Source organism: Perognathus longimembris, chromosome 22 (assembly GCF_023159225.1).
Source record: "Perognathus longimembris pacificus isolate PPM17 chromosome 22, ASM2315922v1, whole genome shotgun sequence".
Lineage (NCBI taxonomy): Eukaryota > Metazoa > Chordata > Mammalia > Rodentia > Heteromyidae > Perognathus > Perognathus longimembris.
This window is the reverse complement of record NC_063182.1, coordinates 10,994,207-11,007,424: the sequence shown is the minus strand read 5'-3', so window position 1 is coordinate 11,007,424 and position 13,218 is coordinate 10,994,207. Positions and strand designations below refer to the sequence as shown.

At 40.6% G+C, this 13,218-nt stretch overlaps 1 protein-coding gene across 1 annotated transcript in view; it reads left to right on the top strand.

Moving 5' to 3' along the window:
- The window catches only part of Dmgdh (dimethylglycine dehydrogenase), a 66,400-nt gene that overhangs the window by 7,251 nt on the left and 45,931 nt on the right, over positions 1-13,218 (top strand). The window contains exons 3-6 of the mRNA XM_048331130.1: positions 1,683-1,781; positions 3,591-3,755; positions 7,228-7,432; positions 12,739-12,987. Coding sequence (XP_048187087.1) covers positions 1,683-1,781; positions 3,591-3,755; positions 7,228-7,432; positions 12,739-12,987 — 718 coding nt within the window. The remainder of the gene's footprint in view (positions 1-1,682; positions 1,782-3,590; positions 3,756-7,227; positions 7,433-12,738; positions 12,988-13,218) is intronic.

Genomic DNA, 13,218 nt, shown 5'->3' with positions numbered 1-13,218 from the left:
CCATTTTCTGTATATGTGGTGCTGGGGAATCGAACCTAGGGCCTCGTGTATACGAGGCAGGCACTCTTGCCACTAGGCTATATCCCCAGCCCGGAGATTTGTTTTTTGTATATGAAAAACATAGTGGTGCAAATGTCCAGATGCCTGAACAAGTATTAGAAGCTCTGAAATTCTGGCCCATAAAGGATGATTAGTAAATTTAATGGGAATGTTTTCAAGTTTCAGAGAAACATAATGCCCAACACTACTATAGCTGAATTTTATAAATATCCTTAAGTAGACTTTATTTTTAACAGATTTCACTCTGAGGATAAATTAGCTGCAAATTGAGGTCCTAGATACTTAATTAGGAGAACTTGCTTCATATAATTGCCTAGATTTTTTTTTTAGATACTACAACTGCCTCAACTGGAAAAAAAAAGCCTTGGCATAACTAATATTTAGAAATCTTTTCCAGAGGGTAATTAATCCACATTTATTCAACAACTATTTGTAGGTGCCACTCTTGCATATGGAGCTGATTTAGCTTCCACAAATGTCTGGTCCTCCTATCCAGCAGGTTCTAATTACAAGGCGTTTTCTAGTTCTTAAAATTAGCAATTTCAGGAAAGGGCAAGAGGATTGCTGTTCAAGGGGGAGGTGGGGAGCAGGTGAGGGGCGACCCTTTCCTAGTTCAAGGGGCCCCAGCCATGGCTTGCTGCAGTCCACACTGAATGTCTTTCTCAAACTCTTCCTAACACAAATGGAGCACTGGTGATCTACAAACCTGAGCTCCAAATGAGAAAGATTTTGAGCTTGGACATGATACCAAAGGTAAAAAATCCTGCAGTTGGCCTCCAATGGTTCAGTGTATACAAATTTTGTTTTGTACACAATGTGACTTTAAATATTGTATAAAGTACAGTGGCCTGAAACTGGGCACCTGTAATCCTAGCTACTCAGGCTAAGATCTGAGGATCACAGTTCAAAGCCAGCCCAGAGAGGAAAGTCTGCGAGACTCTTATCTCCAACAAACTACGCAGTGGCACCGTGGCTCAAAGTGGTAGAGCACTAGCCTTGAGCAAAAACAAGAATGGGGACAGTTCCGAAGCCTAGTTCAAGCCCCAGGACCAGCAAAATACCACCCCCCACCTCCCCACCACCCATCTCCCTCACCCCCGCTCCAAACAAAAAAACAATGGCCTGAAGGTTCAGGTGAGTATCAGGTACATATGAAACCTAAATGAATTTTTTTTTTGCATAGACTTGGGTCCCATCCCCAAAGTTCCTCATTATGTATGCATATGCAAATCTTGCAAACGTTTCCTTCACCACACATACCCCCAAATCCAGAGGCCAAAACATTTACAGTACCATGCGTTTCAGATAAAGGATATTCAGCTGTAGAAAATATTCCTAAATGTCTCATCAAACTCATCCTGTTTCTGAATCTCCAGGCAATCCTTTCCCTAGTAATTTTCAGGTCCTTCCCGCACGTGTCCGTGCCTCTGTTCAAACTGTGTATCCTGCCATGAACCTCATGCTCTGCAGAACTCAAGCTGCGATTGCCGTGGCCTCACCCCAAGGACTGGCTGGTGCTTCTCTGTTTCTTAGCAACCTTAAATTACTGCTTAGAGGATAAACTATCAGCATTTTTAAGAATGTTATTCTTTAATGTATTCCTTTCTTCTCTACTTTAAAAGGCAGGTTTAACCACTTACTTTCATCCTGGAATAAACTTGAAGAAAATACATTATTATAGCATCAAACTTTATGAGAAACTGGGGGAAGAAACTGGCCAGGTAAATGCATTTAACTTGGAATTGTCTGAAATAGCTAAGCTGTCTGATGATTTTGATGCATCATCCTGAGTAGTTGTGTGTCTGACACTGATGATAAGTGTGCTGTTAACTCTGCTAGGGAACAAGAGTGAAAGCTTAAGGTAAGAAGCTCTAGAGTTTGCTTGAAAACCTGCTTCAAAATCAACTTAATTTCAAGTGTAGTACCCATGTAATTACCCAGTTTTGATATTCTTGATGAAGAATGACTAAAAAGCAGCTTTTAAAAATATCCTTAGTCAGTTACTATATCTGTAAGCTCAAACCTTAGTGCCTGGCAGATACTGGATTGCATAGGATCTGACAATGGAGTGCCAGATTGAAACTCAGCTTTGAAAAGTACTTTACTCAAAGCCTCCACTTTTATTTTTATCCCTTCTCATATTGACTTGTACTTGCAAAATGAAGTGGCAGGCAGAGTCGTCATAGGCTCAGGCTGAAAGTTACTTAAATTTTCATGCTGTTCTTCTTGCTGAAAATAGGGCTTCCCGCATTTGGTAAGCTGATGGTCTGTGACCTGAGGTGTGAGACTTCCACTGGCCAACCTCTGCCTGCTTTCTCCATATTTCCTCTTGCCACTTGTCTCTCTGTTCCTATGCTCACTCCTGGAAAGTGTTAAGCTCTCTCAAACCACCGTTTCTTCATTATTGTTGCTTTCCATTTTTTTTTGTTGTTGTTGTTGTTTCCTGTTGCTTCCTTGGTGTGAAATGACACTCCCTCCCCCTTTCCCAAGCTGGGAAGCTCTCCCAGTGTTTGTGCAAACACTTTTCTGATCTGACCCAGAGAACTGTTGTGATTGTTTCTTGTCTGTTTGGTTTTCCTGGCAGATCTTGAGCAATTTGAGGCCTGGGTTGTGTCTTTTATCTTTGTAACCCAGGGCCTTGGCAAATGGAAGAATGTCAAGAAATGGCAAATGCAGGCTGGGGATATGGCGTAGTGGCAAGAGTGCTTGCCTCATATACATGAAGCCCTGGGTTCGATTCCTCAGCACCACATATATATAGAAAAAGGCCAGAAGTGGCACTGTGGCTCAAGTGGCAGAGTGCTAGCCTTGAGCAAAAAGAAGCCAGAGACAGTGCTCAGGCCCTGAGTTCAAGCCCCAGGACTGGCAAAAAAACAAAACAAAAACAAGAAATGGCAAATGCATGTTTAATTCAATCACAAATAGTGCAACATTTTGATTCTTTACAATCTCTTTTTCACACACACACCCCCGCCAGTATCAAGATTTGAATTTTGGACCTTACCTTGTACTCGCACAGCTTGCTTGCTCGTGCTGGTGTTCTACCACTTGAGTACCACCTCCAGTCCAGCTTTTTGCTGGTTAATTGGAGATGGAGTCTGACAGACTTTTCTGTCTGGGATGGCTTTGAATCATTACTTATTTCAGACTCCTGAGTAGTTAGGATTACAAGTATAAGCTTTGGTGCCTAGCTTGTCTTTTCTTTTCACATGATCTTTTAGTGCGCACATTAGCACTTGTCCAGGTTATTATAATGGTGTACTGAGCTGTTGTGTCTTTACCCAGACACTGACAACTTCATCTAGGCAAAGTCTTTACTTCTCTTGTTCAGTATCTCTGGGCCTTAGAATATTGTCTGGCACTGAGGAGCATTAATCAACAGTTGTCTTTTTTTGTAAAACACAAATGTTTTATGTACTTATCTTTTCAGTGCATAGTAAACTTCTTTTCTTATACATTGCATTAGAGAACTGTGTTTGAGTACAAACTAATAATTTACTTATGAGATTTCATTGGAATTATTGTCATAGGTGGTGGGATTCCACCAGCCAGGCAGTATCAGGATTGCTACAACTCCTGTAAGGGTAGATGAATTTAAATATCAGATGACTCGGACTCGCTGGCATGCAACAGAACAGTACATCATTGAACCTGAACAGATTCTGGAGATGTTCCCTTTGCTCAACATGAATAAGGTATTTATCTGAAAGTCATTTTTATCATTTGTTAACCTGAGTTAAAATTAGAACAAAGGTGCTTTAGGAAGTGAATTAAAATACTTTATACCGACATTTTGAGGGGAGAAATTAGATGATTGTTTTGGGTAAAATACAAGATGAGCTGTTATATATGCTAAATTAAATATAGGAAAGCAATGCAAAATCTTAATTTTCTGCTTAAAATAATTACTTGTGTGTGTATACCAGTACTGGGACTTCAACTTGGGGCCTGGGTGATGTCCCTTAGCATTTTTTCTCAAAACTATCATTTTACCACTTGAGCCATAGCATCACTTCTGGGTTTTTTGGTTTGTTTAGGTGATGATTGGTTGGAGGTTAAAGTCTTACACACTTTCCTCCTGGTAGTTAGGATTAAAGGTGTGAGTTACTAATGCCTAGCTAATCGTGCCTTTCTGTTACTGTATGTTCTATACCAAAGTGTTTCCATAATCAACCTATTTGAAAACTTGAAGGAGAAACATAACTTGATATGATCATTCTAGAAAGGTAGTTATAGTTTAAAAGAAATCAACTTAAGATATCTTATGTCATTGTTCTCTACCACCTAGCTTATAGCATTACTTCCTTTACAGACTTTGTGCCAGGCATAGATCTATATGGATAACAATTTTTTCCTAAGATAATCCACTACAAGGAATGTAGATGCTTTTTTGCCTAATCATCTTTTTTGGATATCAGTAACACTGACTAACATGACAGAACACATATATGTACCAAGGACCAAATTAAGCCCTTTATATGTGAAATTCAAGTTAATTGGCACAATAGTGTTATAAGGTACCTGCTATTACTAAACAGGAAACGGAAGCACAGACAGACAATTTACACTGTGGATCCAAGTTGCTTGTCTTGGATGGTCTAAAACAAGAATTTGAACCTCAGCCCTCTGACTACACTGTGTTGTGTGAATGTCCTGGGTGCCCCAGGTGGGCTGTTGAGGGAAGCAGATGCTGTTTCCTTGCTGGTGATGACCGCAAGAGCCCCATTTCCCCAGGCTTGTGTCATTGCTATGGCTGCTGCCATGTTTCCCCCCTGAGTCTTTACAGGGTTTGGGCATCCCCTTTGTAGTTTTGCATGGCAGCAAAGTGATAGCAGATTGGTGTTGCATGCTGTATTTTTTTTGCCTTGATACTCCACATCCTCAACTGGTAGGAATATGTGTGTATCTCATTCATTCTCAGCTCTGGCATGTGTGGCTGGATGTTGTCAGGGTGTCAGACAATGGAAATACAGTGTTCTAGGTGTTCTTAGGATATGGGCAGGATACTATGACAGACGGATACATAATCACTCCAATTGGGTCATAGCCACTGCAAAACACCAATGTGACACTTGGGATGCAAATTTTACTAAAACCAAAAGTTCCTTTCACTGGAATGAGAAAGCAAAAGGGCTACTAGTCAAAAAGAGCTGGGCACTCTTGGCTCACACCTGTAATCCTAGCTATGGAGGAGGCTAAGGTCTAAGGATCACAGAAGCCAGCCTAAGTAAGAAAGTCCATGAGACTGTCTCCAATAAACTACTCAGAAAAAGATGGAAGTGGCACTCCAGTGGTAGAGTACCAGTCTTGAACACAGAGAGGCTCAGGAACACCACCCAGGCCCTGAGTTCAAGCCCCAGAACCAGCAAAACAACCACCACCACAACAAAACTTCCTACAGGATGAATATGATGATCAAAGTAAATTCTATGCATGTATAAACATGTCATGCTGAAGCCTATTATTTTGCTGAATTAATATACAGTAAGGCAAACAAAAGCTTCCCACAAAGAAAAGTTTGGATCCAGATGGCTTTACTGGTGCATTCATTCCAACATTTGAAGAATTAACACTAATCCTTCACAAAAGCTTCCAACAGTAGAAAAGAAATGTGTTCTATGAAGCCACATTGCTGTGACATGAAAAACAAAGACAAAACAAGAAATGCTGTGCCCCTCAGGAATAAGATATGCAAAAATACTCCAGAACATACTAGCTAACTGGATTAGCAACACATCAAAATATGCTACAATCTGACCCAGTGGAAGATGTCCCAGGAATGCAGGGCTATTTTACCATATGAAAATCAATCATAATAATATCACAGTAATTGAATAGAGGACAGATGTCACACAACCATTTCGAAGCTGCAGAAAAAATAGTAGACAAAATATTACACAAAGGCTCCTTGTTCTATTTGATGCTAAGAAGAATTTTGTTGAATAGATGAGACTTAATTATAATATTTTCAAGTCTATCAGCTCTTCATTTCCAGCACAGGAACTAATTGGAAAACCTAAATTTTCAAAGCAGCAGATATACATATGATTTTATTAACAGTACTAAGCAATTAAATATAGATTATGGTGAACTTTTGTCAGGATTAGACCTGACTTTAACTATCAGAAACCAATTTAATAATGCTCAAACAAGATAGAAGTTTCTCTTCCACTGCCGCATTCCAGGGTTTGAGTGGTGATTCTTTTTCATGAAGACTTCAGACACAACTCATCCTTACTGTACCATTTTTGGAGTGTGACATTTATAATATTATTCCAAGATGGCTGCTAGAGCTCTATGTATGCATTCAAGATAGAGAAGTGTCTCCCTCCCACTATTGTGACATTGGAGGATAAGACACAAAAGAGATTTCGCTAGATGTTTTTTTTAAAGACTGTTTGTAGAAGCTGCTATATGACACTTTGATTTGTCCTTCAATTGGCCAGAACTTAGTAATGGTTTTAGCTACCAGCTAGAACTAATAGCTTCCAAGAAGGCTAGATACTGTATTTTCTTGTTCTTAGTGGCTATGAATGAGCAGAGCACTTGAGTTGTGTTGCTATGGGAGAAAAGGCGAAAGGATGTTAAAGACAATTGCAAGCCTCTTTTCTTTGTATGTGTGTATGCTGGTACTAGGCTTTGAACTCGGGGCCTGGGTACTATCCCTTTTTCACTCAAAGCCACAGCTCTACTTCTAGCTCTTTTTTTGGTGGTTAATTAGAGATAAGAATCTCATGGAATTTCCTGCCTGGCCTGGCTTTGAACTGCCATCCTTGGATCTCCTACCTGCATAGGTAGGATTTGCAGATATGAGTCACTAGTGGCTGTCTCACTGAGTCACTGACATGCATTTTCTACCCTGGTTCTGGAGTTTGAACTCACAACTTCATGTTTGCTAGGAAGGTACCATGGTGCCATGCCTCCAGTCCTTTAGCTTGTAGTTCGTTTTTTCAGATAGAGTCTCACATCAACTTCACCGAGGTTAGCCTTCAGCCATGATCCTCTTATCTCTGCCTCCAGAGCAGCTGAGACTGCAAGCATGCCCCACCACACCCAGCCTCCAAGTTGTACTCTTAAAGCTCCGTTTGTCAGATATTTGCTACAGAATGTATTTAGACAAAGTCATACGTATATATCTGTTGAAACACTGACTCTTTCATAATTCAGATTTTAGCTGGACTGTATACCCCTGGGGATGGTCACATTGATCCATATTCTCTCACCATGGCCCTGGCTGCTGGAGCTAGGAAATATGGCGCCCTGTTAAAGTATCCCGCGCCAGTGACTTCCCTGGAACCCAGGCCAGATGGAACATGGGATGTGGAAACACCACAGGGATCCATAAGAGCAAATCGCATTGTGAATGCCGCAGGTGAGCATCATAGCCTTCGGAAACACACCTTGTTTGTGGTGAACTGGGGAATGAACTCGGGGGCCTCAAGCTTGCTATTGATGCACTCTATCAATTGAGCCATGCCCTTTGCCTTCAGGTATACCTCCATGACTTTGCCCTGGGTGTGTGATTCCATGCTTTCCTGGAGATCAATAAGCAGTTTGTCTTTTTTTTTTTTTTCAATTCTTTATTTTCGTCTGTTCCAGGTTGTATTTTGCCAAGTGAGACTTCTTTTTCCTTTCTATGTTTAGAGTTTATATCAATAACCAGATTCCATTATTCCAGTTTCAGGTGGCATCTTGCTTGAAGTTGTATGAGCTATGTTGCCTCAGTTCTCAATTCTTAGCTCATCCCATCAGGTCTCTGGCCATAATCTTTTCTTTTCCTTTTATTCCTCTATCCTCTTCTATTGGACAAAAATTACTAGAGAAAATCTTAATTGATTACATATTAATAGCTAATGGGAGGAGAGTGTATGAGTGTGTGTATGTGTGTGTGGGGGTATATTTCTAAGTCATTTTCAGAATCTTACCTAGAACAAAGAGCCTTCCCACAGGATAAACTACAGAAATTGCGGGCCAAAGCCCCCTTTTAGAACTGGAGTTAATGAAAATGAGCTTTCTGAGCTGAAAAGCTCAGGGACAGAGTTCAAGCCCCATGACCAACCAAAACAACAAACCCAGAAAATGAACTTTAAAGTGTTTCTTAACACTTAAACACCATCATGTGCTGAGTCACCTGTGGCTTCCATCTAAAATGCTAGCTACTCAGGATGTTGAGATCTGAGGATTGAGGTTCAGAACTCACATAGACAGACCAATCTGTCAGATTCTCATTTCCAAATAACTAGCAAAAGCCTGGAACTTGAGGTGTGGCTTAAGTGGTAGAGCGTCAACTGTGAGTGAAAAAAACCCAAGTAAACACTCCAGGCTGCAAGTTCAAACTCCATTACTGGCACCACGATAGAAAAGAAAAGCTGAAATGCTCACCAGAGCCACAATCCAAGAATCCACTCTGCCTTATAGATTCAGGCAAGGTCTGCAGGCCAGCTTAGAAATTGATTAAAATAACCAGCAGATAGACTTGGAAATACAATCAAATTGTGACAAATGTAAGGACGGCTGATATGGCTGCCACTCTCCAGGGCACTGGCCTCTCTGGCTCACAAACACGTGCCTTGCCAACCTATGACTGGGGAAAATAGCCAATTGTAAAATGGGGCTGAGAGTGCCATCTAAAAAGGATATTATGGGTAGTAAATGAGCTACCAGTGTAAAGGGTTTAGGACAGGGCTTAGCATATAAAAAGCACTAAAAAATAATAGTATTATAATGATCATTATTTCCTTTGAGGGTTTGTACCCTGGTCCTGGAGACACTAGAATCTGGTCACCTTGCCTGCTTGGGAGTAGCCTTAAGATGATTATTTTGTTTTGTTTTGTTTTTGTCCTAATGCCAACTAGCATCCATTCTGCTGGTAAACTGGCTTCCCAAAGCATTAATTTATTATGATGCTCGTGTGCCTAAGAATCCCTTTAAGGTATTGCTTGGGCTTCAGAAAGATTCTAATTCAGATGATCTGGGTGAAGGCTTAAGAGCTGTATTTCTTTGCCTTTTCTTTTCTTTCTTTTTCTTTTTTTCCCTGCAGTGCTGGGGATCAAACCTAGGGCCACGCACCTGCTGGGAAAGTGCTCTTTTATCACTGAGATACCTCTCCAGTGGAGAAACCATATATTAAACCCTACTGCTTGATTTGCATGACACCCTTTGAGGAACACTATTAGAAAGGCATTTCTGTAGGAGATTATACTGATTATATTCTTGAGTCAGCAAACCCAAGGAAGTTTTTAATGCTCATAACTCTTGGTGTACAGTAGTCTGACTTGCTTTTAGTGGCCACATCTTTCAAATTTGACTTCATTTTATTCCTCCCTCAGGTACAGCACAGGGCCCTGAAAGGTGCTATAATGATGTAGACCTTTGTTCTGTTGTGATGATGGCTTCTTTTGACTTAATTTCCAATTTTTCTCTTCAACCCGAGATAACCCTACAAGTTTTACCTGAGAATTTTATTTTACTAATATGGTCAATCAGAACTGTGATTAATTATGCTACCATGAAGCCCAGTGTTCCATCAAAAAGAATTGCTGGATTTGATGAAAGCATCATTGTTGCCAGATATAACATCTGAACTTGTTCAGAGCTGAACTTGTTCATAAAACTTGACTCTTTATTTTAACCTCATTTCTACCCATCACTGTAGTTTTTAAAATGGAAGTCAATTCCAGAGGTCATTTTTATTGGCTCTTCGGTTGCTTTTCAGATGCTAATGGATGATTTTTCCGTACTTGTCTCTTTGCTTTGAATTGAATGTGTAAGTGATCCCACAGGAAATAAAGTATAATCTTGGCTACCTTTAGGCTAATTTGACTACCTCGGAGAGAGAATGACTTAGTCACTAACACCACAGGGTAAAACAATATAGAGCTTGCTATGGGGCTTGACGTAAACATTTGAGACTTATGCAAACATTTCTATTTTATTTTAATGATGAAGTACATTAATAAGCAAGCAAGTAGACTCAGAAATTTATAAATATGTTTGAATAGGATAGAATTTGCTTTTCCCAGTTTATGTTTTTAATTGAATCATGTATGTTAGAATATATTAGACACTGCCAGAAACCACGCAGACATCCAGGTACAAAAGAACAAAGGAAAAGTTTATTGCCAGCAAAGGGACTGGCAAGACCCCTTCTCACTAGGGAGAAGTGAGAAGAAGTGCGGTCTATTGTCTGGGGTGACATATAGAACCTAGGAGGTCTTAGAGGCAGGGACCTCCGTGTGGACATGTGCACCAGGGACTTCATCATGGTGGACTAGGGTTGATGGCTGCTGCCAAATGGTAGATAAGGGGGTCCTGCAAATGCCCAGGTCTGGAGGTCACTCGAAGGGGATCTTGTTGCCTTATATGGTCCTAAGTGCCCTAAAGGAATGTCATCTCAGGGAAAAGGAGGTGGAGGCTAATTATTTACTGTCCTTACTAGATGGGCCCAGTGTTGCTTAGGAAAGGAGCATGCTAAGCCATGGGAGACAAGGCTATCAGGCTTATAACTTATATTGAGGAGCTTGTAGTATTTGGAATTTCTAGACTAAATATTTTTGGCTACTTAATATTTAAATTGAACTACGGAATATAACAAGAATATGTAGTTTTAGTATATTTTCCGGCAAAGCCCTAACCTGAGCAATGCACATCTATCTACAGCAAAAAATAAATTAAAGAGGGACACATGGCTCTGATGATTGTAGGTTAGATTTCTTGTTTACAATTGGGCAGACATTTCTGCGATTGTTGTAAGAACATGACCAACTTAACTGTAGGCCAAAAACCAAGGAACAGAATGCAGGGGTAAGGTTTAGATACTTAAATAGAAGCAAACTTAGACTCATAAAAGAACATGATCTGAATTCCCAGACTGACTCATAAATGATTCTTTGTTTAGCCATCTTCATAATTATAGAGGGCTCTTGATTAGGTATCAAAAAGAAGAAGAGGCAGAGAAAGAAAAAAAAGGGGGGGGAGGAAGGAGGAGGAGGAGGAGCTGCTTGGTGTCTATGGAGGCTGAGGTCTAGAGGATGATGACAGCTCAAGTCTAGCCAGGAAAGAAATGTCATTAAGACTCCATCCTCCAAAATAGCCAGCAAAAAGTTGGGCTGAAAATATGGCTCAAGTGGCAGAGAAAGAGCCAGCCAGACAAGCTCAAGGTCCTGAGTCTAAACCCCAGCCCTGGAAAAAAGATGAGAAGATGACACACAGAACTAAGCAAAACCACAATGGGCCAAATAACCATTACTTTTATCCTTTTAGATTCTAAAGTATCTTCAGACCAGGGAAGGTGTCATAGAGTTCCAAAAGTCTTCCTGCAGCATAGAATCACTAAGATAAGGTGATTACAGTATATCTAACTTGGTCACTTCTCTGGACCAGTACCCATATCTGGGTACTCAAGAGCCAGTGTGAGAAATAATCCAGGGACTTCTGGCCACAAATCTCCCACCCAGTTCAGAGTTGAGGAAATGATATAAAATGAGAAAGACATTTTTTTGAAAAATGCCCACTTACTAATGGGCCCACTATCTCCTTGTTGTGTTTTTTGGTTTTGTTTTATGGATTTCTTTTTTCTTCTTCTTTCAAATAATTTTTCATCCATACTAGTTTTGTTTTTGTACTAGTAGTGGAGCTTGGAATCAGGGCCTGGATCCTGACGCGTAGCTTTTCACTCAAGGCTAAAGCTCTACCACTGGAGCTATAGCTTCATTTCCAGCTTTTTTCTTTTTTGGTGGTTTATTGAAAGTAAAGATCTCACAGATATTCCTGTCTGTTCTTTGAACCACAATTCTCAGATCTCTGTCTCCTGAGTAGCTAGGATTACAAGTGTGGTCCACTGGCATTTGGTTTCTTCCCTACTCATCTTTACTTACAGGAAAAATACATTTTGGGAGGCAGTGCAGGTCCTGGGGTTGAATCCAAGGTGGGGGCATTGTCCCTGTACCTTTTTTTCCCTCAAGGATAATGCTCTATCATTTGAGTCACACTTCCCCTTTGGGCTTTCCCCACCTCTGCTCCCTTTTCCTTCTTGTTAATAGGAGTCTCACAGATTTCCTGACTTCAGACTACAATCCTCTGATCTCAGCCTCTTGAGTAGCTAGGCTTTCAGGCATGAACCACCAGTGTCTGGCCAGGAAAAACTGCCTTATAGGAATGAAGTTTTCTTATGTTATAGACATCTTCAGGACCCTGGGAAATGGGTCCAGAAATGGGTGGGACATAGTTGTAATCTCAGCTATTAGAAGGCAAGCAATAAGAAAGATGGTGATTTGAGGCCCACCTGGGCAAAACAGTCAGTAAAACCTCATCTCACCAAACAAGCTGGACATGGTATGAAACTAATCCCAGTTACTCAAAAAGGCAAGATAGGAAGATTAGATCTGAGGCTGCCCTTGAGCAAAATATATAAGATACTAGCTGAAAAATAACTGAAAAGCAAAATGTTCCATTCCAAGGGCTATGGCTCAAGTGATCAGGTTTGCCACGCATATACAAAGCCCTAGATTTGATTTCTAGCACCGAAACAAAAATAAAGTTTATGTTGTTCTTTCAACTTTACAAAGAGTACTTAAGTCTTCTAGCTGTTTTTAAGTATAAATTTCCTATCAGCTTCATATGTGGTATTTTAACAGGTGTGGTGACATCTTTCAAATGATTCCTTTTTTATTCCTTAAGGCTTTTGGGCTCGGGAGGTAGGTAAACTTATTGGACTTGAGCATCCTCTCATCCCAGTTCAACATCAATATATCATTACATCAACTATACCTGAAGTGAAAGCATTGAAGCGAGAACTCCCTGTGATCCGAGATCTGGAAGGATCCTATTATCTTCGGCAGGAGAGAGACGGGCTTTTACTTGGTCCTTATGAAAGTCAGGAGAAAATGAAAAGTCAGGACTCCTGGGTCACCAACGGAGTCCCTCCAGGTGGGTTCAGCAAATCATGTCATGTATAGGTCTGACACATGTATCATTGTCTTCAGGGCTGGGGATCTGGTGCAGATTAAGACAAGACCAGGGTCCTATCTCATCAAACACTTGGGAGAGTGCAGAGGCAGGGCTTTTGGGGAGAAGGTGAAATGGGCAATGGAGAAACTGAAGGAACCCATTGGAGGTGTTTTGAAAGTCTCTGGGTTATTTTTTGCATGCCTATATCAG